Source organism: Amyelois transitella, chromosome 4 (genome assembly GCF_032362555.1).
Source record: "Amyelois transitella isolate CPQ chromosome 4, ilAmyTran1.1, whole genome shotgun sequence".
Lineage (NCBI taxonomy): Eukaryota > Metazoa > Arthropoda > Insecta > Lepidoptera > Pyralidae > Amyelois > Amyelois transitella.
Genome location: NC_083507.1, coordinates 821374 through 849255, shown reverse-complemented (window position 1 = coordinate 849255; position 27882 = coordinate 821374). Strand labels below are relative to the sequence as shown.

At 37.2% G+C, this 27882-nt stretch overlaps 3 protein-coding genes across 6 annotated transcripts; 1 reads left to right on the top strand and 2 right to left on the bottom strand.

Annotated features, from left to right (window-relative positions):
• The first annotated feature begins 6204 nt into the window (after positions 1-6204).
• LOC106132924 (dual specificity protein phosphatase MPK-4) lies at positions 6205-14571 on the top strand. Its single transcript, XM_013332494.2, has 9 exons — positions 6205-6405; positions 6587-6719; positions 6825-6956; positions 7419-7518; positions 8138-8373; positions 9354-9502; positions 10208-10411; positions 12545-12734; positions 13615-14571. Exons 2-9 carry the CDS (start codon positions 6608-6610, stop codon positions 13716-13718), a joined length of 1227 nt encoding a protein of 408 aa, XP_013187948.2. The 5' UTR covers positions 6205-6405; positions 6587-6607; the 3' UTR covers positions 13719-14571.
• A 385-nt stretch (positions 14572-14956) lies between these two features.
• On the bottom strand, positions 14957-21240 carry LOC106132910 (zinc finger protein 664-like). Of its 3 annotated transcripts, none has more exons than XM_013332482.2 (7): positions 21000-21240; positions 20089-20572; positions 19276-19450; positions 18612-18706; positions 17774-17952; positions 16776-16978; positions 14957-15061 (listed from the first exon to the last, which is right to left on the bottom strand). In XM_013332482.2, the coding sequence occupies exons 1-6, from the start codon at positions 21108-21110 to the stop codon at positions 16811-16813; spliced, it is 1212 nt and encodes a 403-aa protein (XP_013187936.1). In that variant the 5' UTR covers positions 21111-21240; the 3' UTR covers positions 14957-15061; positions 16776-16810. The 3 variants fall into 3 exon arrangements, with proteins under 3 accessions (XP_013187936.1, XP_060810521.1, XP_060810520.1); XM_060954538.1 differs by having other exon boundaries at positions 20089-20598; positions 21000-21128; XM_060954537.1 differs by having other exon boundaries at positions 14971-15061; positions 16812-16978.
• A 13-nt stretch (positions 21241-21253) lies between these two features.
• Positions 21254-24283, bottom strand: LOC106132911 (uncharacterized). 2 transcript variants are annotated; one of them, XM_060954540.1, is made up of 4 exons: positions 24065-24283; positions 22489-22700; positions 21820-21918; positions 21254-21597 (listed from the first exon to the last, which is right to left on the bottom strand). In XM_060954540.1, the coding sequence occupies exons 1-4, from the start codon at positions 24078-24080 to the stop codon at positions 21391-21393; spliced, it is 534 nt and encodes a 177-aa protein (XP_060810523.1). In that variant the 5' UTR covers positions 24081-24283; the 3' UTR covers positions 21254-21390. The 2 variants fall into 2 exon arrangements, with proteins under 2 accessions (XP_060810523.1, XP_013187937.1); XM_013332483.2 differs by lacking the exon at positions 24065-24283 and having other exon boundaries at positions 21260-21597; positions 22489-23433.
• Between the last annotated feature and the right edge of the window lie 3599 nt (positions 24284-27882).

Sequence of the window (27882 nt, the reverse complement as noted above, 5' to 3'; positions counted from 1 at the left end):
TAATTAGATTTAAGTTATGTGACGTCAATAAGTGATACCTTGTATCCAATTTTGAAAATAAATCTATTCTATTCTATTCTATTCTATTCTATTTGTAATGTACTCCTGCAGTGAACAATAAAGCATTTAGTCACTTACCTACTTACTTAAAATCGAGTGAACATAAGGTTTCTGGGGTATGAGAAAGTAGACCTACATGATAATGCGGAAGACTCTTCTGCCACCGTGTTGAGAACAATGGGTCTTGCGACACAACAATTAGTGCGTACGCGCATGTTAATTGCTAATAATGTACGTACGTATTTTTACATATAAGTTTTTCCCGAGGCGTCGCTTAGGTGGGAATTTCGGAATGCTGGCAAGTTCTTAAATAATAAACTGCAGTGTAGTTTGTTCCGCCGCTTCTTCTACACATGCGCTTTGGAAGCGGTTGTAGGTATAATTAGATTTAAGTAATGTGACGTCAATAATGGATACTTTGTATCCAATTTTGAAAATAAATCTACATATTCTATTCTATTCTAAATATATATTAGTTAAGAATAACATATAAATATGATAAATACACGTAATATTAAATATATATTTTTGTCTTCATTTTGTCGTCATAAATGTATAATATTAATTCAAAATATAATTGGAAAGTACATTTGAATAATTCAAAATTATTTAAAAATAACTACCTATGCCAAATGTGAATAAAAAAATGAGGGAACTCATTACTTATAAGACATCGTTTTCATATGTTAAGGATTCTGAAAAACAAATACGGTTCATGTTGCTAAAAAAAACATACATACATACATATATATAGTCACGTCTACATCCCTTGCTTCTACAGCTGCTTGGCTTGATGATAGAATTGAGATTCAAATAGTGACAGGTTGCTAGCCTGTCGCCTAAAGAAAGAATCACAAGTTCATAAGCCTATCCTTTAGTCGCCTTTAACGACATCCATGGAAAAAAGATGGAGTGGTCCTATTTTTTTTTTCCTATTGGTTTCCGGGAACCACACGGCACCCAAAATACATACATATAATCACATCTATATCTCTTGCGGAGCAGACAGAGCCAACAGTCCGAACAACCAATACTATGTATGTCCTTTGTCCTTTGATATGTGTCTCAGGTTGGTTTTTATTTATTAATACGAATATTTTACCAATGTTTTAATAAATAATAAATTAAAAATAAAATGAACAAATATTTTCTGATTTATTTTTACTTTCGGATTGCAAAATCATGATAATTAAAATCATCGAATCTATTGCTAAAACGAGGTTCTGTCTACCATATAAGGGATAAGACGTGACAATATGATGAAAAAGTTTACGAGAAACGGCCCGATAATACACAGATGGACGCACAAGGTCGCGTTTGAAAGTGGAACCGGCCGTGTTATGTAATGTTCGCAAATGTTGGATCTTACGACTACCTCTTTGGTGTGCTGTAATACCAACTGCTTAATATTAAAAATGCGAAAGTTAGTTTATTTGTTTCTTGTCTATTCACGCGTTATCTACTGAACCGATTTTCTTGAAATTTTGCGTATATATAAATAAGAGTCTGGGGAAGGAAGTAGCGTAGTGTTCATCCCGGTGAAAACTAACGTTCCCGTGGTATTTGAGGAAAACTTTTATTCTTTTGAAGGTGGCGTTAAATTCGCGCGTTTAAGACTTAGAGTATCTACTTCATCTATACTAATATTATAAAGCTGAAGGGTTTGTTTGTTTGTTTATTTGTTTATTTGTTTGAACGCGCTAATTTTGTTTGAAACTACTGATTCGAATTGAAAAATTCTTTTTGCGTCGAATAGACCATTTATCGAGGAAGGCTTAAGGCTATATAACATCACGCTGCAACTATTAGGAGCGAAGAAATAGTGTAAAATGTGAAAAAACAGGGTAAATTATTCATCCTTGAGGGCTTCAATGATGCCCAAAATAACTATTCCACGCGGACGAAGTCGCGGGCACAGCTAGTAATAAATAAACAGTGGGGTGAACTACATCTTTCTACTTGCCACTATCCCTGCATACTCCTTCCACTTCATACAAGACTACGCTTTAAAGAGTACAAGAAAAAAGCACAATTCTATGCGCATGCGCAGGGGTGAAGCGTTGATGTCTTTTGTTCAAAAATTTCTTTCTAAGGAATTTAACTCACGATCATTCATACTGGTAAGCTGTTAACTGGAGGTTCATTCCCTTGTACATCAATTTATTTAAATTTGACATTCTATTTAAAATTATGTTTCTATTCTTATTCATAGTTTGGAAAAACTGTGCAGTTGACGTTATTGAAGAAAATGCTGCAGTGCAGTTTGTTACATGTTCTTCTGTACTGACGCTTTGGTAGTGGCAGTATAGGTCAACCAATGTTGTGAAACCAAAAGATATGACAATTGTTAAGCGATGTGTGAAATGTCCCATAATTTAATAAAAAAAAATTGAATTTCAGTTCGACACGAGACATGAACGAAGCAACATTGTCATCAATTACCCATAATTTCCTTGTTATACCCTATAATTCTTGTGACCTCGTAATGGGGGGGCGCTCCCGGAACAGCGCGCTTCATTGAACTACACAGTTACACAATAAGTGTAATATGATAGTTCTGATGTTAGGTACCACAGAGCGTCGAACGTTCAATGAAGAGGCTTCACTGCTCTGTAGTGGTCATAGTGCATTCATATCTAAACTACTTACTTAATCATAAGTAACTAAATCTATCCCACACACACACACACTCACGTCTATATCCCTGGCGGGGTAGACAGAGCCAACAGACTTAGACTGATAGGCCTCGTTCAGCCGTTTGGCTTAAAATAGTGACAGGTTGCTAGCCCATCGTCTAAAAATAGAGGAATAAACTGAAAAACAGAGCCGATTATGATGAACAGAGATAGGTAGACAAGATTGCACAGAAATAAACAAAACAACGCCTTTATCCCGGAGGGGTAGGCAGAGACTACACCTTTCCACTTGCCACGATCCCTTATTTTTCTGTAGATTCCTTCTGCCTACCTTTTGTCTACTTGATTACAACAATAAGAACATAGTTGCACTCACTCATACTCAACATATATAAACTATATGCTGAGTGGAAACCCTATTGGTCGAATCATGTAATTTTTTTTTTATTTCTATGTTCATGAACAATGTAATATTACATCTTGCGCCAAATAAAGATTATTCTTTCTTTCTTTCAAAAAGGATTTTTTACATGACATCGTTTCCCACAGAAGTTTCTACGCGGGTAGGATCTCGTGAAAATACATGTTTATAAACAATTTGTTGCAATATACTAAATTGCAAGTTACTCCACTTAAACATATTACTTAACGCGCAACCGAGGTAGACCACGCGAAAGGCGTTTTGCAATTAATAGGATTACACCATTTTAGTCAATTGAAAATTAATGTAGTACATACATACATAGATATAATCACGTTTAAATCCCTTGCGTGGTAGACAGAGCCTTAAAAAGATCCATCTCTTTCACATGGATGTCGTAAAAGGCGACTAAGTATCCCTTAATAAGTAAGGGATAAGCTTACAAACTTGGGATTCTTTTTTAGGCGATGGGCTAGCAACCTGTCACTATTTGAAAATCAATTCTATCATTTAACCAAATAGCTGAACGTGGCCATTCAGTCTTTTCAAGACTGTTGGCTCTGTCTTCCCTGCAAGGGATATAGACGTGACCATGTGTATGTATATAAGTGATGTAAAAATGTCTTTATGAAAATAAAAGTCTATGAACCTTATTCTAAACATTAGGTAGCACACAAATTTTCGCCACGAGCCTTGATCGTTCGATGCTCTGTGGTAATTGGACCTAGTTTCAGCCTAGGCAATATTGACTATCCCAGATTTCTAGCACAAAACCTTTGCGTTTCCTTGTGTTGCATTAGACGTATTGCACACTCAGCTGATCAACGGCCGTTTTTAACCGACTACGGCGAAGGAAAGAGGGTTATGATTTAAGCTTACCTGTATGTTGTTATGTTAATTAAGTGTGACATGTAAGTTTACAATGCGCATTGCAGCTCCGTTCTAATTTGGTCAATATACTGTATTTCGGATCATATTATTAGGGATTTATTTTGTAAAGCCAAACTGTCTCAGTTACGCTACGAATAGATACGCTATATTGATATATAGAAATGAGAGATAGAATAACGTATTGTTCCTTGTGGTTACAGGCACCAATAAAACGAAAAGAATAGGACCACTCTCTCTCTCATTCCCATGGATGTCGTAAAAGGCGACTAAGGCTTATAAACTTAAGACTTTTCTTTTAGGCGATGGGCTAGCAACCTGTTACTATTTGAATCTCAATTCTACTATTAAGCCAAACAGCTGAACGTGGCCCAATCAGTATTTTTAAGACTGTTGGCTCTGTCTACCCCGCAAGCGATATAGACGTGATTATATGTATGTTAGTTAGAATAAAAGAAAGTAGATGGTGCCTTACGAAGTTTTTGAAAAACCAATAAGCGGAATGAGCTCACAACCAAAATATTTTTTTTAAAGTTCCATTTACGAAGTTAATGGCGTTTCATAATATTTGCACAGACTCAAAGTGGCCAGTTACCCTACTTATAAATTGGTCGTCCGAAGTCCATATTTTTTTTAAAATTAAGGTCGCTGATTTTATTTCTCAATGTCCAAAGTCCAAAATTGACAAAGAACCTTGCCAATTAAGTAACTCCGTAGATTATTGGTCTGGCAAGACGTGAATCATCAGCTGTTGTATAATCTTTGTTGGTATGTGGAGTTGAGCGCGAAAGGGCTCAAATTGCACTTCTCATTTGTAAACGAAAATTTAATTGGACCTTGTCAAAAAAAAAAAATGTCGATACTATGTCTTCCTTCTGATAAATAAAATATTTTTTGACTTCAAATTTCGAACGCTAGTCCATATGACTCAAAGCCAAGCCTTTATCCTCAGCGTGACAGATGTCGACATCATGGGCATCATAGATTCTACATCTACGCATTCCATTGATCATTTGACCCTTAACCGCGATGACAATACCGTAATTTCGAAATGTCGAAAATCGCAAATCACATATCTACAGTACATGTATAGCTAACCTACCGAGCCGTTTAGAAAGTTACGCTGCAAGTTATAACGGTTAGGTAAAGTTTTTTTTTCATAACATTGTTTGTTTAAGAGCACCTCTTTTTTTTAAATTGCATCTGGCAACTGGCGTTCAGCTTATTAATGCAAATCCTTTTGACTTACTAATACTGATAGATCTCTGACGATGGGGTATCAAAGGGCGTAAAATTTATCAAAACTACGCTACATTTTTTATGGTATCTTTTTTGTATGGATTTGAATCATACGGTGAAAGAAAACCTAAAACCTTTTCTATTATAACTAGCAATATTAAGTTTAACAATATGTAAATAATCGTAATAACACACACGGGGCCACTTATTGTCGCGTTAATTATTTTGTACTATTGTTTTTTGGCATAACGATTTTGGCATAATAGGTCGAAGGCAATTAATTTTGGGAATAAGGCTAAATTAGGCTAATTTATTTAGGCAAATAGGTAACTCGCATAATCTTCGAACTTGGGGGGGCTTAGCCCCCTGCACGGGGTTATCGGGGGGCGATAGTACCCCTTAGTCAAAAAATACCCTTAAGAATAAAATATAATTGCGTATGTATGTTATTAGGCTATTTTTAACCACTACAAACTTCTACAAGGTAGGTTAAAATAGATTTAACTAAGTTAGGGTTATCTTGTGACCACACAAAATGGAGCGAGCGGAGCTTCAAACTGTGCCAATAAAAATACGGATTCACTAGGTTTGATATTGTTATATTTAAATAAATTTATGGTTGATAATGTTATGCCTAAACATGATTATGCTTGGATATATTATGCTTCAAATAATTATGCGTAAAAACGTTATGCATTTGTTATAAAAATAACTGCGCTATAGCTATAATACGGCATGCTACATAGAAAAATCAAACTTATATTATGGTTTATTTTTTATGCTAATAGTAAGAGACCCAACACGCACACACATTATTGAATTAAAAAAATATTTTTGAAATGTTATTCTAACGTTTTTGCCGCTAAATTGTATCGAAAAATTATGACGTAGAAAGAAAAGTCACTGTCACAAACTAAACAGAGATCTATGTATGTCACTGTCATTCAGTCGGCGGTTTGTAAATAGCGCGCGGAGTGGTAAAAAATAAAAACAGACAGGCATTGGTTGAATTATTTTTTATTTTATCTACAAATAAATGTGGATTTCAACGTTAAGTTGTTACTATCGCCACAATAAATTGTAATTGTTTATAGAGAAAATAATAGAGTCGCAGTGACTGTGCCCTACTTTTAACCCACTCAAATTATTGATTTTTCTCAGGTTGGTCTTATAAGATTGTTTTTATCTTAAAATTTAACTAGCGACTTGCTTAATGTAATTTTTTCATTTATATCGTATATATCGTAATCGGACTAATCATTAAACAGTACTGTTTACTTCAATCTAAAATACTTAAAAAGATCTTCATGTCAAAGAGTGTTTATATTTTTTTTTGTTACAGAGTAAAATTTTGTAAAGGCAGATGGCGAAGCAAGTGGCAGATGTGCAGATTCATGCTTCAGACTCCCAGGACTCCCTTCAAGATGACAATATTGATATTAGTGTTGACTTAATTGATGAAGGCCTGTACTTAGGTAATCAATTACTTTTTGCAAACGCCTAAATCAATTGCATTAGAATGAAAATGTCATCTACATTATTTATTTAATGGTTACAGAGCTCCATCTCTCTGATTTCAGGTAATTTAGCATGTGCAAGAGATTCCAAAGCATTGGAAAAGCTGCAGATAACCCACGTTCTGACCATAGATGTGGTGCCTCTGCCGAGGACCATACTGGACCGTGGCAATCTCACATTCAAATATGTGAAGCGTAAGGAACATTTTCTTAAATTTTCTCTCGTGTGGATTTTCTGAAAATTTTCTTATAAAGATAAGACTGGTAGAGTATGCATTTATTATAAAGTTCACTTGTAGAAGCTTTATATACATGTCTATATCCCTTGTAGGGAAGACTGGGCCAACAGTCTCGAAAAGACTGAAAGGCCATGTTCAGCTGTATGGCTTAATGATAGAATTGAGATTCTAATAGTGACAGGTTACTAGCCTATCACCAACATGAGGAATCCCAAGTTATCCTTTAATTGCCTTTTACGACATCCATAGATATGGAGTGGTTATATTCTAAAGTGCTGAAAATCACATAGTTAAAATAGAACTGCTTAGAAAAGTTGTCAAGTAATTATTGATTTTATTTATATGCCAGTGTTGCCAGGTTTATCACCTGTCGCTGCTTCCTTGATGATTTATAAGGTTTTTTTTTTTTGTCTTACAGTGGCGGATGTGCCTAAGGAGGATCTAATAAGTCACCTTCCTGATACAAATCAATTCATAAGAAATGCCATAGCTAATGATGGTGTAGTTCTTGTACATTGGTGAGTCATATTTTTAATTTATATTTAGGGTGAGCAAAAAAAAAATTATTTTATGTTGAAAATTTAGGCATACATACATATGGTCACGTCTATATCCCTTGCGGGGTAGACAAAGCCGACAGCCCTGAATAGATTGAATGGCCATGTTCAGATATTTGGCTAAATGATAGAATTGAGATTCAAATAGAGACGTGTTGCTAGCCCATCGCCTAAAAAAGAATCCCAAGTTTGTAGGCTAGGCATATCCCTTAGACGCCTTTTACGACATTTTATTTATTTATGTACACCAAGGAAAAAGTAAAAATTAAAGACAAAATTCAGTCAAAGGGCACTACTTATTTCAAGAGAAATTTCTTCCAGCAGGCCTACAAAAGAAAAATTAAAGAAAGGCATTGGCTTGTGTACATAATTAATAAGATGTAAACTTACATAAACTCACTGATATTAATTAATAAATTGTTTTCCTACATATATACATACAGTCACGTCTATATCCCCTGCAGGGTAGATAAAGCCAATAGTCTTACAAAGACTGATCAGCAACATTCAGCTATTCGGCTTAATGCTAAAATTGAGATTCAATTAGTGACACATCTCAAATCAATCCCCTCTCTAACAGTTACTTCGGCGTCTCCCGCTCAGCGGCGGTAGTGATAGCCTACATCATGGAGAAATACGGCCTCTGCTACGAAGACGCATTCAACCTGGTCAAAAGCAAGCGCCGGTTCGTGCACCCCAACGTGGGGTTCGCGGCGCAGCTGAAGCTGTTCGGCCACATGGGCTACAGGTTGAACAGAGACGACCCCAGGTTCAAACAGTTCCGGCTCAAAATGGCCGGCCAGAAGTTGAAACAAGGTACTGGAATGATTTATTTATCTTGCTCTGCGCCGACGCCAATCTCCTGTTTGGTTTCCTTCCACCCAAAGGTTGACTGGAAGAGATTGCTTTAGCGATAAGTCCGCCTTTGTGCCATCCCTGTCTGTTTTATGTTGTTTTGTATGTTTTACTCTTATGGTGCAATAAAGAGTTTTTATCTATCTATCTTTCTATCTACTAGTAATAAACAATAATACATAAATATAGTCACGTCTATACCCCTTGCGGGGTAGACAGAGCTAACAGTCTTAAAAAGACTGAAAGGCCATGTTCGGCTGTATGATGACATTGAGATTCAAATAGTGACAGGTTGACCCATCGCCTTAAAGTAGAATACCAATTTTAAGCTTTTCCCTTAGTAGCTTTTACGACATCTATTGGAAAGAGATGAAGTGGTCCTATTCTTTTTTTATTCTATCAGTTTTTTCTCGTCGACCCCGCAAGGGATATAGACGTGATTATATGAATGTATGTACATTATTATTGATAGTATTAGGATTACTATAAAATTTTAAGTAATGCAGTTGATCTGGCCTCTCCTTAGTAAACAAAGATCATATATTTTTGAAATATAAGTTGACCCAAAATGGTGCCTGTCTGCGAAGATGCTAGCTAACAGACCATGCACACACTCCCTTACATCATCATATATTTAATGGCTGACCAGGAGGAAATATGTTTTGTTTTTACACCTTATGTAAACCCTAGTCAAAAGCAAATAAATATTCTATTCATAGCTCAACTTACATGCCTCATACTATAAATCCTACTACTGTTTGTTACTCTTTCACGCAAAAACTACTGAACCGATTACCATGAAATTTGGTATGTAGGTAGCTGAAGACCCAGAATAACACATAGGCTACTTTTTATCCCAGAGTTCCCGCGGGATTGATAGGGTTTCCATGCGGACGAAGTCGCGGGCGGCCTCTAGTAATCATTTCTATTTTTGTCTCCAGTTAAGATCCTCCCGCAGCAGTTCGCGGACCTGGTGAAGCCGGACCCTGGGCTCGTCCGCGAGCGGCCGGACCCCATCGTGTACCGCTGCAGGAAGTGCAGGCGAGTGGTAGCCGGCCAGAACAACATCATACCGCACCTGCCCAAACAGGTGATGAGACGTTTCTCGGATATCGATGTTCACATCATTGTACATAAATTGTTACCACAAGGCGGTCTAGAGCGTTATCTGCGTTATTGCAATAGTTTTATGATTATCTTCAATTTTATACATATTAATAAAACTCTATCCTTAGTTAACTATATTGTGTTAACTCAAAATAATTCCCAGAATAAAGATTCGTCTAGTTTGGGAATTATTAAATCCGTGTACATTTTAGTCCAACTCAAATAAATAAACATCAGTACATCCTACCGGATCTTCCGTGATGCCTTCTACCTATCAGGATACAGGTTTATTCTTAGTTTGATGGTGGATCGCTGAGCGTTGGACCCGCTTAGAAAATGTATTAACACCTTTTGTATGAACGATGTATGTACATAATATGTTATTTTTTATTATATGATCCGTGGTCTAGTTACTCGTACATACATATATATGTCACGTTTTTGTCATAGAGTTTGAGTGAGACGGACCTAACAGTCTTGATAAGATTGTAAAGCCACATTCAACTGTTGGGCTTAACGGCTAAATTGAGATTCGAATAGTGACAGGTAGCTAATCCATCGCCTATAAGAATCACAACTTTATTAACCTATCCTTTAGTCACTGTTTCCAACTTCTATTGTCCAATATCACAAAACGTTAAGCAAGCTCAATTTTAGTTAACAATAAGAATGCACAATTATATTGCAGGTCAAAGTGGAACTAGCCAAAAAGGGGATTAGGCCTCCCCCGAGCACATTGACCGGTCTCAACTCAGCTGAGAACGGGGAGCTCCTCATTGAGAAGCTACAGCGGCTGGCCTCTCAGGTGCTGGGGACATTACCCGGAGACAGTGACACTGACAGTCCACGTGTACAGACTGAGAGCCAGGACGGAGACGAGGGTCCCAGCCAAGTAAGATTTGTTTATGAGAAAATTCAGCTTTAGCTTAAGTAGCTTAGACAAACGTATCTTGATCAAATTAAGGACGTCCTGGTACAGGGTCAGGTTAAAAGTACCCGAAACCGCCGAGCTTGCGTGAAGACAGTTATGAATGTGGATGAAGCGAAGGAAGTGTGCAGAGATCGTGGCAAGTGGAACGAGGTAGTCTCTGCCTACCCCTCCGGGAAAGAGGCGTGATTTTATGTATGTATGTATGAATGTGGATGAAGCGAAGGAAGTGTGCAGAGATCGTGGCAAGTGGAAAGAGGTAGTCTCTGCCTACCACTCCGGGAAAGAGGCGTGATTTTATGTATGTATGAATGTGGATGAAGCGAAGGAAGTATGCAGAGAGCTATATAGGGGAGCTCCTCATTGAGAAGCTACAGCGGCTGGCCTCTCAGGTGCTGGGGACATTACCCCGAGACAGTGACACTGACGGTCCACGTGAACAGACTGAGAGCCAGGACGGAGACGAGGGGCCCAGTCAGGTCAGATTTGTACATACATACATATTATCACGTCTATATCCCTTGCGGGGTAGACAGAGCCAACAGTCTTGTAAAGACTAATAGCCTACGTTCAGCTGTTTGGCTTTAAGATAGAATTGAGATTCAAATAGTGACAGGTTGCTAGCCCATCGCCTAAAAAAGGATCCCAAGTTTGTAAGCCTACCCCTTAGTCGCCTTTTACGACATCCATGGGAAAGAAATGGAGTGGTCCTTTCATTTTTTTTTTCTATTGGTGCCGGGAACCACACGGCAAATTTGTTTATGAAAAATTAATGAAATTAAAAAGTTTATTTTCACCTTTAGCTTAGGAGCGGATAGACTAGAGCTTGAACTAGGGAAGTTCCGTATTTAAGGACACCCAGGACCAATTTTAATCTATACTAATATTATAAAGCTGAAGAGTTTGTTTGTTTGTTTGAACGCGCTAATATCAGGAACTAGTGGTTCAAATTGAAAAATTCTTTTTTGCAAAATAGACCATTTATCGAGGAACGCTTTAGGCTATTAAGAACATCACTTTCCAACTATAAGGAGCAAAGAAACAATGGAAAATTAAAAAACAAAACGGGTAAAATTATTCATCCTTGAAGTCCGCAATGATGCCCAAAATAACTATTCCACGCGGACGAAGTCGCGGGCACAGCTAGTCCTACTACTATTATAAAGGCGAAAGTTTGTATGGATGTATGGATGTTTGTTACTCTTTCACGCAAAAACTACTGAACCGATTACCATGAAATTTGGTATGTAGGTAGCTGAAGACCCAGAATAACACATAGGCTACTTTTTATCCCAGAGTTCCTGCGGGATTGATAGGGTTTCCATGCGGACGAAGTCGCGGGCGGCCTCTAGTTTTCTATATATGCCACTGCAAGCTAACAAACTTCCTAGGAAATTTATTAACTTTTGTAGGATTCAAAACTAGAGCTAAATTATAGGTATATTATCTTTATGTCCGCATTTTCGCCCAAAATAACTATACCGCGCGGACGAAGTCGCCGGCACAGCTACTAAAAAAAAAAAAAAAAAAGAAATTTATTGGGCAACTACAAGCTACTGCCATACTACTACCATAGAACGGCTTGTTGTCCAGGGTAAAGTGGAAGGCTCTCGACCGCGCGGGAGGTCACCCATGCGATGGACCGACCAAATAAAGTCTGTGATCGGCGGTTCACTTAACGAGTGCAGCAGGATGACTTCCAGCAGGGAGAAATGGCGGGACATCGTGAGGCGCACATTGGCGCCCGCCTCCAACACTACATGATGACCACGACCACTAAGAAGAAGACAAGCTACTGGTCAATAAACAACCACTTTTCCAGACGGTGCCGTGTGGCTCCCGGCACCAATGCAAAAAAGAATAGGACCACTCCATATCTTTCCCATGGATATCGTAAAAGGCGACTGAGGGATAGGCTTGCAAACTTGGGATTCTTTTTTAGGCGATGGGCTGGCAACCTGTCACTAGTTGAATCTCAATTCTATCGTTAAGCCAAATAGCTGAACGTGGCCATTCAGTCTTCAAGACTGTTGGCTCTGTCTACCCCGCAAGGGATATAGACGTGACGATATGTATGTATGTATGTATGTTTTCCAGATATTGGACGGCTACAGCGAAGGCAACCTGGTTGACGCCCATATAGCAGGTCGCGACTGCTCATCCGCCTGCCGCCTCATGTGGTTCGTGGAGCCCATGGCCTGGATGAAGGACGTCCAGCACTCTGACCACGGGAAACTGCACTGTCCCAAGTGTTGCAACAAGATCGGCAGCTTCAATTGGGTTATGGGTATGTTTTGAAAACATATTTTATTTATTTAAAACTTGAATGGAAAATATCGACAGCTGAACGTATTCTATCAGTCTTCTCAAGACTGTTGGCTCTGTCTACCCCCAAGGGATATAGGCGTGATTATATGTATAAATTTAAAAGTTTATTGAGCCCCCAAGGTACAATAGGTTTACTTAATACTTATAGCATTCTCTACCAGTCAACCTTTAGAACAGCAAACAGATAGATATTCCAGACTCAATTTAGGAGTAAGAAAAAATACACAAATGTTGTATTCATAGACATGCATAAATAAGAATACATATATGTAGATATTTTATATATCTTTCCACTTGTCACGATCCCTATAGACTATGTTTGCTTCATCCGCATTCTTCGTCTTGTCGTCGATTTTTGTCCCCTACTACAAGAGTCACGAAGGTCAAACGATTGTCGCTTCGAGCATAACTTCTTTTTTATCATTCAAGAATTCCACACCGTATCCCACCCGGCTCAAAGGTACCCATGACGCTAGTTGCGTTTCCTATGGATGGCTAAGGATATCCTTTGAACCAGGGACCATCTGGGGCGGTGGTCATACCCTCTGTCACGTAAACGGCGAAGTATTAACTTACCTCACGCCATAAGAGTACCTCGAGACAATTCAGGATGATAAATCACTACATAGTATAAAACAAAGTCGCAATTTTAGTCTGTTTGTCTGTATGCTTAAATCTTTAAAATTACGCAACGGATTTTGATGCGGTTTTTTGAAACAGGTAGAGTGATTCAAGAGGAAGGTTTTTATGTATAATTTTTTTCCGAATTTTGCACCCGTGCGAAGCCGGGGCGGGTCGCTAGTAAAATAATAAAGAAAAATATGTTTGTATTTTTGCAGGTTGCAAATGTCCGTGCGGTCAGAAAGTAGCGCCGGCCTTCTACCTCGTGCCCTCGAAAGTGGAATGGTCCAACATCGTGCAAAACGTACAAGTAACGGTCTGATTAATTAGTGCAAGACTCGACGGGTAGATGGCTCTGTGCAAAATTTTATGCAGCGCGCTTAATGTAAATGATACGCGGGTATCAAGATAAAATCTAGTGTAAAATGCCGGTGCAATCAAAGCTACATACATACATATGGTTACGTCTATATCCCTTGTGTGGTAGACAGAGCCAACAGTCTTGAAAACACTGATCGGCCACGTTCAGCTACTTGACTTAGTGATAGAATTGAGATCTAAATAGTGACAGGTTGCTAGCCCATCGCCTAAAAAAAGAAGCCCAAGTTTGTAGGCCTATCCCTTAGTCGGCTTTTGCGACATCCATGGGAAAGAGATGGAGTGGTCCTATTCTTTTTGTATTGGTGCCGGGAACCACACGGCAATCAAAGCTCCGGTATTTTTATTCGTACATCGCGCAAGTAAAGTTTCCACACTGGACATTTTAATCTCTAGTTTAAGTTAAAAACTAGTATCAAATGTCCGTACGATCAAAAGTTCCGGCCGGCAATTTATCGGGTACCATCATAGATAATAGTCTAAAAGAGTAGTTTGGCAGCGACCCAAGATAATTAAATAGATATAATCACGTCTATATCCCTCGCGGGGTAGACAGCAGTCTTGAAAAGACTGATAGGCCACGTTTGGCTCTGTGGAATTGAGATTCAAATAGTGACAGGTTGCTTGCCCATCGACTACAAGAAGAATCCCAAGTTTATTACTCTGTCCTTTAGCCGCTTTTCTGTTACTTGTTGGTAACACTTTATTTTTAATCTGATAACTTCCATTTTTGAAAACATGACATGACTACATCATTTAGTAATGAAAAAAAAAAAGAAGTTAAAATTGTGTTAAGTTTAATATGATGATGTTACAATTAAATGTATATTTTAGAAACTATTGAAATAGAATTTCCAAATCATAATATTACATATTCTAATCAAAATGTATTGTATATATTTACAGTGTTGCCAAATTTTCAGTGTTAGTGCTTAAAACTAGGAAGTTTTATTTACAAGCAATTTAGCGCTTTTTTATATCAGATTGAGATATCAAAATGGATGAGGCGACAAGAAAGGACAGCTGAGGAATTACCTTTTTTTATCACAAATATCGCGAATTTATTGTAATTAATTAATTAAAAATTCTTTTGCTTTTTAATTTATCGAAACCTTGTCAGTTCGGTGTTTTAGCGTCTTTTCATCAAATACAGTTGGCAACACTGCTTTTTCATAGACCAAAGAGTAACTAACTAAAGAAGGAGGGTAGAAATAAATAAATCATTTAGAAATCCCATAGTCTTTGGTGCTTGGTAGAATGTTCTCGAAACTGGTTCTTCCTTTTCATCTGTAAATAATACATGTTTTATGTTATAAATATATTAATTAAATATATTGATTGTTGGCTTGTATAGAAATATAAATAATGTTTCGATACAGTGTGTTTTCTTTGAAATCAACAAGCTTGCATGAAGAGAGTTCTTAATGTGAATGAAGCGAAAGAAGTATCAGCATAGATCGTATCAATAATAATAAGTGAAAAGATGTAGTCTCTGCCTACACCCTCTGGAAGAGGCGTGATAATGTGATAAAACACTATTGAGAAAAAGGAAATACCACTAATTCTATAAATAAATTGTTCTGTAGAACAAATGAGAATTAGGTAGAAAAGGCAGGCTGAAGATATCATGGCTGGAATTCGCAAAAGATGATATGCGAGCCCATGGATTGAAATCCGAGTACGCCAAAAACCGGACCAAGTGGAGAGACAAAGTGGACCCCGGGCTCCGAAACACTTCTGTGGAGGGTGCAACCGGGAACACGCAGAGATTTAGACAGAGGACAGAATAAGATTTATTTTCAAAATTATATACAAGATATCACTTATTGACTCCACGCATTACTTAAATTATTTATCTACTACAAAAATGAGACTAAGTCCTTTCATTTTCGATCATAGAACTGCTGTAAAAAAATATGAACGTCAAGATGACGGAGCCACCTCGCAAAACACAAATATTGTCGAACCAGCCCTTAGTACCTAGTTTGTACCTGTTTGTACCTATATCAAAAAAGTTTGTACCTCAAATAATTCAAAAATAGCGATTATGATATGTGGTTCCTCCATCTTGACGTCAAAATGGAGGAACCACCTTCGTTTCTTATAAAAATATAATGTATACCGTCAAGATGACCACACGGACACTTAGTACCTCCCAAGATCTTATCGCTATAATCGTTTTTTAAAGCAGTTTTTTAAGAAAATAATTAACAAAAAGAAAATGACAGAAGTGCCTCTGAAGAATTATAGCAAAATGTATTAAACGAAAACTTTACTTCAAAATAGTTCTAGGCGTTTAGGATTTAGTACAAAAAAATATATATTTATTAATTATTTAAAAGCACAATGCTAATGTTATGTTATTTAAACGAGTTGTATATAACTAAATATATTTCAATAAGTTATAAATAATAGTTCTGATATTTAAATAAAATTATTACTAATATTTAAATAAAATTATCTCAAAGTCGATTAAATTTATTTGATGGGTTATTCTACAATTTGAATCCTCGTATAATTTAATAACAAACTTAATGTTTGTTTGTGTTGTGCTGTTAAATAATTAATAAATATAATTTTTTGTACTAAATCCTAAACGCCTAGCAATATTTTGAAGTAAAGTTTTCGTTTAATACATTTTGCTATAATTATTCAGAGGCACTTCTGTCATTTTCTTTTTGTTAATTATTTTCTTAAAAAACTGCTTTAAAAAACGATTATAGCGATAAGATCTTGGGAGGTACTAAGTGTCCGTGTGGTCATCTTGACGGTATACATTATATTTTTATAAGAAACGAAGGTGGTTCCTCCATTTTGACGTCAAGATGGAGGAACCACATATCATAATCGATATTTTTGAATTATTTGAGGTACAAACTTTTTTGATATAGGTACAAACAGGTACAAACTAGGTACTAAGGGCTGGTTCGACAATATTTGTGTTTTGCGAGGTGGCTCCGCCATCTTGACGTTCATAAAAAAATAGGTGTGTAATTTGTACCGTGGAACTGTCCCATAGAACATGCGGTGGCCCCACTAGCGCTCCCTGGGCGCGCCGTCCCTGCGCAGCGGCGGGATGTCGGCGAGCGCCAGGCGGTGGCTGCGCATGAGGTGCGCCTTGCGCTTCCAGCTGTCGGCGAAGGCGCGCGCGCAGCCGCCGCAGGCGAACGGCCGCGCGCGCGAGTGCGTGCGCGCGTGCCGCGACTGAACGCAGACCGAATTTATTATTCGAAACCTGTGCTTTAATGCACTTAAGAATAGAACCGCTTTTTATCTTTCCCATAGACAGCGTCTGTGGCGCAGCGGTAGTACGCTTGTCTGTGACAACGGAGGTCCCGGGTTCGAATCCCGGCCAGGGCATGATGAGAAAAGATTTTTTTCTGATTGACCTGGGTCTTGGATGTTTATCTATATAAGTATTTATTATAAAATATAGTATCGTTGAATTAGTATCTCGTAACACAAGTTTCGAACTTACTTCGAGGCTAACTCAATCTGTGTAATTTGTCCCGTATATATTAAAAAAAAAGATATCGTAAAAGGCGACAAAGGGATATTACTTATAAACTTGGGATTCCTCTTGTAAGCGATGGGCTAGTAGCCTGTCACTATTTGAATCTCAATTTCATAGTAAAGCCATTCATCTGAACCATGGCCTATTATATTCTTTTTCTGTATCTTTTAAGCTTTGACAACTATGGGCCTATTTAAAAGAAACATTACCGTATAGTTCATCAAGGCACCAATAGAAAAAGAATAGTAGGACTACTCCATCTTTTTAAGACATCAAAGTGATAGGTTATATCAACTTGGAATTCTTCTTTCAGGCGATGGGCTAGCAACCTGTCACAATTTGAATCTCAGTTCCATCATTTAGCCATAAATTTAAACAAGGTCTTTCATTTCAGGCTTTTCAAACCTGAAATGTCTGTCTACCCGCAAAGGATATAAACGAAATAAATATGTTTCTACCTCGGGCATAAACTTCTAATAACTTACAAGAGAACTAGCATCATAGAAGCCCTTCCTACAAGTGAGGCAGACGTGCGTCGCCTGCGCAGCGTGTATGCGCTGGTGGCGCCGCAGGTTGGAGGCGGCGGCCGCGCGAAACTCGCACTCGGAACAAGAGAAAGGCTTCTCCCCAGTGTGAATTCGCATGTGGACTTTAAGGTTGCCAACTGAAAGTATTTGTTTGTTTGTAATAACTTTATTGAGTTTTACGTTCATTCGGAGACGGCCTCTGTGGCGCAGCGGTAGTACGCTTGTCTGTGACACCGGAGGTCTCGGGTTCGAATCCCGGTCAGGGCATGAAAAAAACTTTGATTGGCCTGGGTCTTGGATGTTTATATAAAAGTATATAAGTATTACTATAAAATATAGTATCGTTGAGTTAGTATCTCGTAACACAAGTCTCGAATTTACATCGAGGCTTACTCAATCTGTGTAATTTGTCCCGTAGGCATATATTTATTTATTCACATTCGTAACTCTCTGCCTGCAAACTTGCCGGTTCGAGTACTCTTCAAATGAAAATACATACATACATGCATATAATGACATCTTTATCTCTTGCGGGGTAGACAGAGCTTACATTCATGAAAAGATTTATAGGCCACGTTCAGCAGTTAGGCTTTACAACGGAATTGAGATTCAAATAGTGACAGGTTGCTAGCCCATCGCCAACAAAAGGAATCTCAAATTTATAAGCCTATCCCTTAGTCACCTTTTACGACATTCACGGTTAAGATATGGGAGTGGTTCTATTCTACCACGGGTGAATGGTTCTATTCCAAAACGTCGGAAACCACGCGGCGTTTCTATGACTTTAAATGGTTACTTTGTTTGAAACTCCATCCGCAGTGGTAGCAGAGGTGCTGCTTGCTACCCTCGTGGACCTTCATGTGGCCTTTCAGCACGCTTTTCAGTTTAAACCTGAAAAGTAAACGTGAACTTATAGAACCTTCAACATTCCTTATACAGACATACATACATAAAATCACGCCTCTTTCCCGGAGGGGTAGGCAGAGACTACCTCTTTCCACTTGACACGATCTCTGCATATTTCCTTCGCTTCATCCACATTCATAACTCTCTTCATGCAAGCTCGGCGGTTTCGGGTACTTTTGACCTGACCCTTCACCAGGACGTCCTTAATTTGATCAAGATACAGACATACATACATATAATCCAGCCATGTACCAAAGACTATTTTCGAAGTTATGTACAGGCGCCGTGTGGTTCCCGGCACCAGTACAAAAAAGAATAGGACCACTCCATCTTTTTCCCATGGATGTCGTGAAAGGCGACTAAGGGACAGGCTTACAAACTTGAGATTCTTATTTTTAGGCGATGGGCCAGCAACCTGTCACTATTTGAATCTCAAATCTATCATTAAGCCAAATTAAGCTGAACGTGGCCATTCAGTCTTTTCAAGACTGTTTGGTTCTGTCTACCCCGCAAGGGATATGGACGTGACCATATGTATGTATGTATGTTCATACCTCATCGAGCATTTGTCGCAAGCGTACGGCCTGACATCAGCGTGTGTACGAGCGTGGCTAGTTAGTTCCTTACTCCTCTTGTACGTTTTGCCGCAGTCGGCCACTGGGCATGCGTACTGGCGTTCATCGGAGTGGGACGTGGCGTGGTACGCAAGTTGAGACTTCTTGGCAAATGCTGGAATAAAAAAATTGGTCAATTTTGTTTTCTTTTAAACATTCTTTACATACATACATACATATGGTCAAGTCTATATCCATTGCGGGGTAGACTGAGCCAACAGTCTCGAAAAGAATGATCGGCCACGTTCAGCTGTTTGGCTTAATGATAGACTTGAGATTCAAATCAAATGTGCTGTGTGGTTCCCGGCACCAACACAAAAAAGAATAGGACCACTCCATCTCTTTCCCATGGATGTCGTAAAAGGCGACTAAGGGATAGGCTTACAAACTTGGGATTCTTTTTTAGGCATTGGGTTAGCAACCTGTCACTATTTGAATCTCAATTCCATCATTAAGCCAAATAGCTGAACGTGGCCATTCAGTCTTTTCAAGACTGTTGGCTCTGTCTACGCCGCAAGGGATATAGACGTGACCATATGTATGTATGTATGTATGAGATTCAAAAAGTGACAGGTTGCTAGTCCATCGCCTAAAAAAGAATCCCAAGTTTGTAAGCCTATCCCCTTAGTCGCCTTTTACGACAAGCATGGGGAAAGAGATGGAGTGGTCCCGTTCTTTTTTATATTGGTGCCGGGAACCACACACGTCACAAAATAAATCTATTCTATTCTATAAAAGTTAATATAAACTTACATTTGGGACACTGTGTACATTTATGTGTATTATGTTGCTTCTCCACGTGTTTATCGAACCATGTTTTAGACGTAAATGTTTTTCTGCAAACTGGGCATGATTGTTTTATATTCTCACTTTCATTTGTATTTTTTAATTCATTTTTTTGTTCTTTCTCATCATTATTAATAATTATTTGTTCAGTTAGTTTCGTTTCTTTATTTATATCAGTTTCTATATTAAAATCATGACGATCTTCGAATAAGGGCTCACTATAATCGTCGGCTGACGTACTTAATTTATAATCTGGTAACGTTAGCTTAATATTACATACACTTTTACTGTGGCTCTCAGGTTCTACGATAATGCTTGTTATGGCTCGTGAAATTATATTTTTGAGGGTGACATTAACTTTCTGAGCTTCCGTAATGAATGTGAATGACGATTCGATCTTGATGATGCAATCATAGCAGAACTGACGAGGCAGTTTGTCTTCATCTGATATCTGTAGATATGAAATAAGTTTCATATCTTTATAAATATACATAAATATTTTATTTTATTTATAAATTTTAGTAGGAGAGTTTCTAAAATTTATTTGTTTATATTAATTATTTATAAATATTATTAAAAATACAAAAGTTTGTAAGTATGAGTGCATGTATGTGTCTATTATTCTTTCACAAAAAAACTACTAAATGCTTTAACATTGGAATAAATTAGTATGTTAAAATTTACAAAGATTTGAAGGCGGATAGTAGAAATATAAAGAGGAATCCTAATAAGGTGAACATATCTAATTGGTACATACATACATATAGACACGTCTATATCCCTCGCGGGCAAGACAGAGCCAACAGTCTTAAAAAACTGTAGTAACACGTTCAGATGTAATTTTATTGGTAATTTATATTATATTATAATTTACATACCTTGATGTTTGTACAAAAACAGAACATCTCCACGGCTTTAGGGTTGAAGTTTTCTCGTTCCCAAGAAGCAACTTCTTTCATACAACTACGGCAAACTTTTGAAACATCCATAATTTCAATACTTTTTCGACCTATTGCTATTATTTAAAAGAAATAAAATAAAATTCTTAATTCTAAGAAATGTAAACAACTTTGTTTTGATTGAAATGAAATATATTGATTTTTTTATTATTTTAACCTTTTGACAGTGACAGTTTGATTTTTTTTCTAACTTAGAGACACAAATCAATGCGGCCTCACAGCCCAAGGAAAGCGGCTTATTTCTGGGGTTTCTAACTGAACTGCACATAAAAACAGTTATAAACAAAGCATTTTTAATAAAAATTTTCTACTAATTGTTAATCTTTAAAGGAGATTTGACGGGCTCTGCCAGAAAAGCTCTCAACTCTTCAATGCCCTCGCCAGTGAGCGGAGACGTCTCCAGCAACCTTGGAGCATTCTTCAGTTCCTTGCTGAGCCGCGCGTGCTGCAGCATGAGTAGCGCTTCGTTGCGCATCTGACGGTAAGCCGCGTCCATCTTGCTCAACACTAGAATGAACTGGAAGTTACGATTAATTATAATTATTTAAATAGGTTTGACACGCAGTTCCGCTGGCTGATTTTAGCATTCATACATAAAAACCTTCCTCTTAAATCACTCTATTTAATAAAAAAAACTGCATCAAAATCAGTTGTGGCGTTTTTAAGATCTAAGCATACATACAAACAGACGTAGGAACAGACGGGGGAATCGACTTTTCTTTATCAATTAGTAGAATACCTTAGCAGTCCTTAGCCGTGGTTCTGCTAGAAGAGTGTACAGAAGAACAGCGGCTGCAGATATCTGGCAAAGATTTGAAGTGTCGACCACGTATATTATCTGCAAAATACATTTTTGGGGTTAAAATTGAGAATTCTTTTGAAAATACATACCATCAAGAATTTTTTTACTAGGCCTTCTAAAGACTATAAATGAAAAACCTCTGTGTTAACAAACTCAAACATAAAGTATTTAATGCGTAAATGTGAAGACGTGTAGATGAAAATACATTTAACAGTATTAACAGTTTACCCCTTATTGGATGCATGGAATATTTTTAGTATTAAAAATACTAACGTAAGTAGTTATATAAAAGACAAAACTTTATTTTTAAATGTAACATTACATAAAATATTTACATGTGGGAGACGCTAATAATCCTAAAAATTAGTACTTTTTAGGAGATTGCCAACAAAACCTGTCACATCATATTTTGAATCTTTATACATTTATTTAACCAGGCAAAGAGTTAAACCTGGCAAAGAATCAAATCGCCGAGCTTGCATGAAGGGAGTTATGAATGTGGATGAAGCGAAAGAAGTATGCAGAGATCGTGGCAAGTGGAAAGATGTAGTCTTAGCCGTCAAGTATCAAAATCCAGACAAAATCGCAATTATTTAACCATTTTACCTTTTCCACTCCGTCCAAATAGTTCCCCCACAGTGGCGCCATCTCTCCCCCGACTTCTCTCACCGACAGCACCTGTTTCTTCCCGTGTTTATTAAAATAATGTACATCGTAAATGTTAGTCCCTATTGTTGGCACGGGACTGTAGGTATAATCAATACCTTCAGCGTTTTGCAGTTTCTTCAATAACGTAGTTTTGCCTGAACCTTTGGGGCCTAGACATAAAACACTTATTTTCTTATCTGGATCTTCCATTGTTTTACAAAATAATTACACGGCAATAGCAATTTGTTTTATCAATATCCTTCAGACTTCAGGCGGTCAAGGTAACGAAATAACAGGATGTTAGTTCGGCTACTCGATAAGAGATGGCGTTAGTGCATTTCACCTTGACGTTCCGACATTCGGTGAGAAGAGAAGGTTATTGTGATTATGTTTCATTGTAAATGTTTTAGTCAGTACACAATTATTACGAAGTGAGTTAATTTTTTTAATTTATTTTTTGTTATATTATTTTAAACTTGCATATTATACCACGAATTGGTGGTAGACGTAGTTACATGATCGATCATTTATTTGATTCACACTTTTACTTTTCAAAGATTTTAAGAAGCTTCATTACTTTTTGTATGTACAAGAAGAAAAAGACAAAGAATATGAACTAAAGAAAACTTTTTACAAAGTCACTACTTATTTCTAAAGAAATCTCTTCTAGGAGGTAGTATAATACATATTTATCACGTCACCCATTGTACGGAATAAACAGAGCCAACAGTCTCAAAAAGTCTGGTAGGTTACATTATTACGTTCAGCTCTATAGCTAAATGATGACATTGAGATTCAAATAGTGCTAGCGCATCATCAAAAACAACAGGAATCACAAATATTATTCTTATTTGGGTAAAATATTTACAAATTAAAAGCGCGAAGACGTAACTAATAAAAATATTCAAACTCACTTTCGCGTTAGTCGGGATTAAATATAAAGTTGTTAACAAAATAATAATAATTATAAGATATGATGATATAACACTGACATTATAACTCTCAAGTAGGTGAAATTATGCATACGTATTTGAAAGCGGCATTTGTTGCAAGCCACCTGCATACATTACATATGCTGTGGGTGCCCCGCTCACTGTTGGGCCGAAATCTAGTTGGCCTTAAACTTGGGTTACGTAAAGAGACTTCAAAGCTGGCCCATTCCACTAGTGATGTGACAGTTTGGGAAAATGTAATCGATGATTTAAGATTAGTGACGAAATCTGTATATAATTTAGACGATTTGACATAGAAGAATTAAACCCGTGAAACTAATTAATTGACATCTTTTAGTATGTGGTCATCCCCTAAAAGCCCCATGAAAGAGAACTCCCAGCCAAAAGTTAGAACTTAACAGCTATATTAATGCGTATATCGTGAAAAAAAATCTTGAATATCGTAGAAATGCATATTTTGGAGACAAAATCTAAAAATATAACTTCGGTATTTTCTTCAAACTTAGTTATGATATTTAAAACAACAGGCCATGAGAAAATACAATGAAAATTAACTACTTAAATGTAAAAATATTCAGTACTTAACATGAAATGCATTATTCGCGTGGCCCCTCCCTACTTTTTGAGGTTAGCAACTGTGAGCCCGCGAATTTCGGCGCGCTGCTGCGTAACTAGGCCAGCGCACCCTTGACCCACTGACTCACTGCCAGCGAGCGCCCGCCATTGTTTTTCAACAATCAATAAATAATACACTGAGCAAAACTCTTTACAATTTGCGTAACTGCTCATCGCGGCCAAAATTTCGCGATAGTGTGAACATTTTCGCGCGCTTTGCAGTTTGACAGTTTTTCTCATTGAAAATTTGTCGATGGTTGCATTTTTTTTTAGGTCGGTTATGCATACGTCATGTACTGTGAGTATTTGCGTTCTACTTATACCTAACTAAATTAATATTGATGTGAGGCGATGCGACCTTCGTTTTAATGCTAAATTAGTGGACGCGTTTATTATCTTTGTAGGCGTGTTGCCATTTTTGTAGTATTTATTTAGGACATTGTCATGGCTCGCGATTTTTTATACGAAGGTAGGATTTTTTGGTGGCCTTGTTGTAATCTTCTTATTCAAACCGTTGGTCTGACCAGCCCAGCTACGTGCATTAAACAATGGAGCAATCCGTGACCTTATTATTGTATAATTAGGTACCAACTTACAATACAATTACAACTCACACATAAGTAAGCATAATTATTTTAGTTAATTACTTGAATTAATTAATTGAAGATTCTAATACAATTAATTGTTTACTAGTTGATACACATTTATACAAAGAATTAATTTAGCTGAAATAGAAAAATCGCTACTTTTTATATACCATAGGTAATGAATTTTGATGTGCCACCCTGTAGCCTGGATTTTAGTAACCAGGTTATTATATTTTTGTAACGCTTAAATAAAGAATTGTTATCTAAAAATGACTTCATGATATGGAAAATACCATGAGTCTTAAAACTGATATTTAAAATAAAGGTCACGCGCAAGGTTCAATTTAAAGCCTTAACCATAATGTATTATGTTGGTACAATGCTTTAATTCGTATTAATAATTTAATATCTTTTCAAATATTTGTATAGTTTTTATTAATATCCTGATAATTGAGGTGAGCAACCTGTCCCTATTTGAATTTTAATTCCATCATTAAGCCATACAGTTGAACATGGCCTTACAATCTTTTCAAGACATTTGGCGCTGTCTACCACGTTAGCGATGAAAACGTGATAATGTTTGTATATAGAAAATACGGTGAGTATTTTCTAAATCCGAGGTACAACTACTATCTAAGAAACAATTACATTACTAACATGAAAAATTGCATAATTAAACTGGTTTAGAAGTTATGAGAGAACAAATGAACCTACAGGTCAAAATCATAACCCTCCCTTTTGCTTCATCGTAGACGGCTAAAAAGAACAAGCATTTTATTCAGCACCATTCAGAAACCATAGTGCAGGGCATGTTCGGCGTTACGTGTCGACCTTACTTGACGGCCATTGAGGTACCTTCGTATTTATTTAATTTATATACCAAATAACACACTCGAGCCTCGACGACTGATCTACATACAGTGTTGAATGAAATTATTCACTTTAAAAAAGAAAACCTTTTTGTTACTGGCACTTTCCGCTGTTATCTCGGTGCTGATTCGAAAAATAAAAAAGTTTTGAAAGAGGTTTGAAGTGGCCTAGTTTTTTTTACTAAAGAATTGTTGTCTATGGTAGTTGATCTTGGGCTTAGGTCAGATGTATGATGCTGAAATTGTTATTTAGCAAAATAAAAACGGATAAGGAGCGTGTACTAGGACTAGGAGAAAAATTATATTATATATTATGTAAAAAAAATATATATTTATTTTCTTAAAATATTTAATAAAATTTTAAAGCTGTTAAAATTTGTTTGTCACATTGGAGACCCTTTAAAAAAAATTATAAATTAAATTTGTAAAATCTTAGAATTTTAATTAAATTTAATTTGAAAAGCACACTGTCACTTAAAAACGCGTTTTGTTAATACGAGTATTTTACTGAAACTTAAATTCTCATTGATTTAACTCGTAAATAAAACAACATAAAATTACATCCAAATAATTTAAAAAAGTCAAATATGGTCGTTAAAACTTATTATTTAGCCATTGCATTGTCCTTGATCACACCTCGTTCAAGAAAGCAGCTTAAAGCCTTAAATTTCAATGCGATGGGAGATTTCCTTTCACCAGCAGAAAGTGACAGTGAGGGGGGAGGGGTCACTCTTGTGCTGGCTGGTCACTCCTTTTACCACGTTTTGCATAATTTTGTGATCATTCTGCACGTATCAAAAGTGCAGTTACCGACTTGCATGAAGGGAGTTATGAAGACGAATGAAGCGAAAGAATTATGCAGGTAGCGTTGAAATTGGAAAGACGTAGTCTCAGTCCTACTCTTCCGAGAAAGCGGCATGATTTTTTGGATGTACTTTGTGCAATTATTTGATGTATGTGACAAAATCTATACGCCACAAGTAACAAAAATAAAAAACAAAATCACTCTACCTACCTCGATAAATGGTCTATTCAACACAAAAAGAATTTTTCAATTCGAACCAGTTATTCCTGAGATTAGCGCGTTCAAACAAACACACAAACTCTTCAGCTTTATAATATTAGTATAGATTGAACAAGCTCAAATCGTGAAAAATATTTGGGACAAAATTATTTTAATAGGTGGGATATAGTCACTGGGGCCAGTTCCACGCGAGCGAGGAACCACCTAACCCATACTTACATAAATTACTTAAAGTCTTTATCACTCACGGGGTAGACAGAGTCGATAGTCTTGAAAGGACTGAAAGTTTAAGTTCAGCTGTAGTCTTGTTCCTCCTGGCTTTGTCCCGGTTGCATCCTCACCTTTCTGGAGAGGAGGAGCCCGGGGTATGCCTTTGACCTGTCTACCCCGCAAGGGATATAGACGCGACTATAAGTATGTATGTTTGTATGACTTTTACACACGGTTACTATTGTTACGGCCTGTGTGGCGCAGCGGTAGTACGCTTGTCTGCGACACCGGAGGTCCCGATGGTTCGAATCCCAGCCAGGGCATGATGAGAAAAGACCTTTTTCTGATGGCCTGGGTCTTGGATGTTTATCTATCTATATAAAACTAAACATATAAGTATTAGATGGATGTTTATCTGTCTTATACTTATATATTTATTATAAATATAGTATCGTTGAGTTAGTATCTCGTAACACAAGTCATGAACTTCGAGGCTAACTCAATCTGTGTTATTTGTCCCGTATATATTTATTTATTTATTATTTGATTTCTGTATCGCGGTCACCTCTGATAGCCTTCTGATTATAGTATTCCTTAACACATTCAGCTTACAATAAATCTTGTTTGTTTGTTTGGTACATGACCAGCGGGTCGTGTTACGAGGCACGATTAGAAAGCTCAGCCCTTCTGAAAGCCGATGTTGTTCTCACAATTTAATTATCAGCGATCTATGTACACTCTTATTTGCATAAACCCCACTAAACGCTGTGAAATTATTGTGCACGTACTATGTCTTCCAAGACTGGACACATGTATTACATACATATAATCACGTCTATATCCCTTGTGGGGTAGACAGAGCCAACAGTCTCGCAAAGAGGCCACGTTCAACTGTTTGGCTTAATGATAGAATTGAGATTCAAATAGCGACAGGTTGCTAACCCATCACCTACAAGAAGAATCCGTAGTTCATGAGCTTATTCCCTTAGTCGCCTTTTACAACATCCATGGCATGGGAAAGAGATGGAGTGGTCCTATTCTTTAGTGCCAGTAATCTCACGGCACTAATGTATTAAGAGGCTCATAGTGACGGC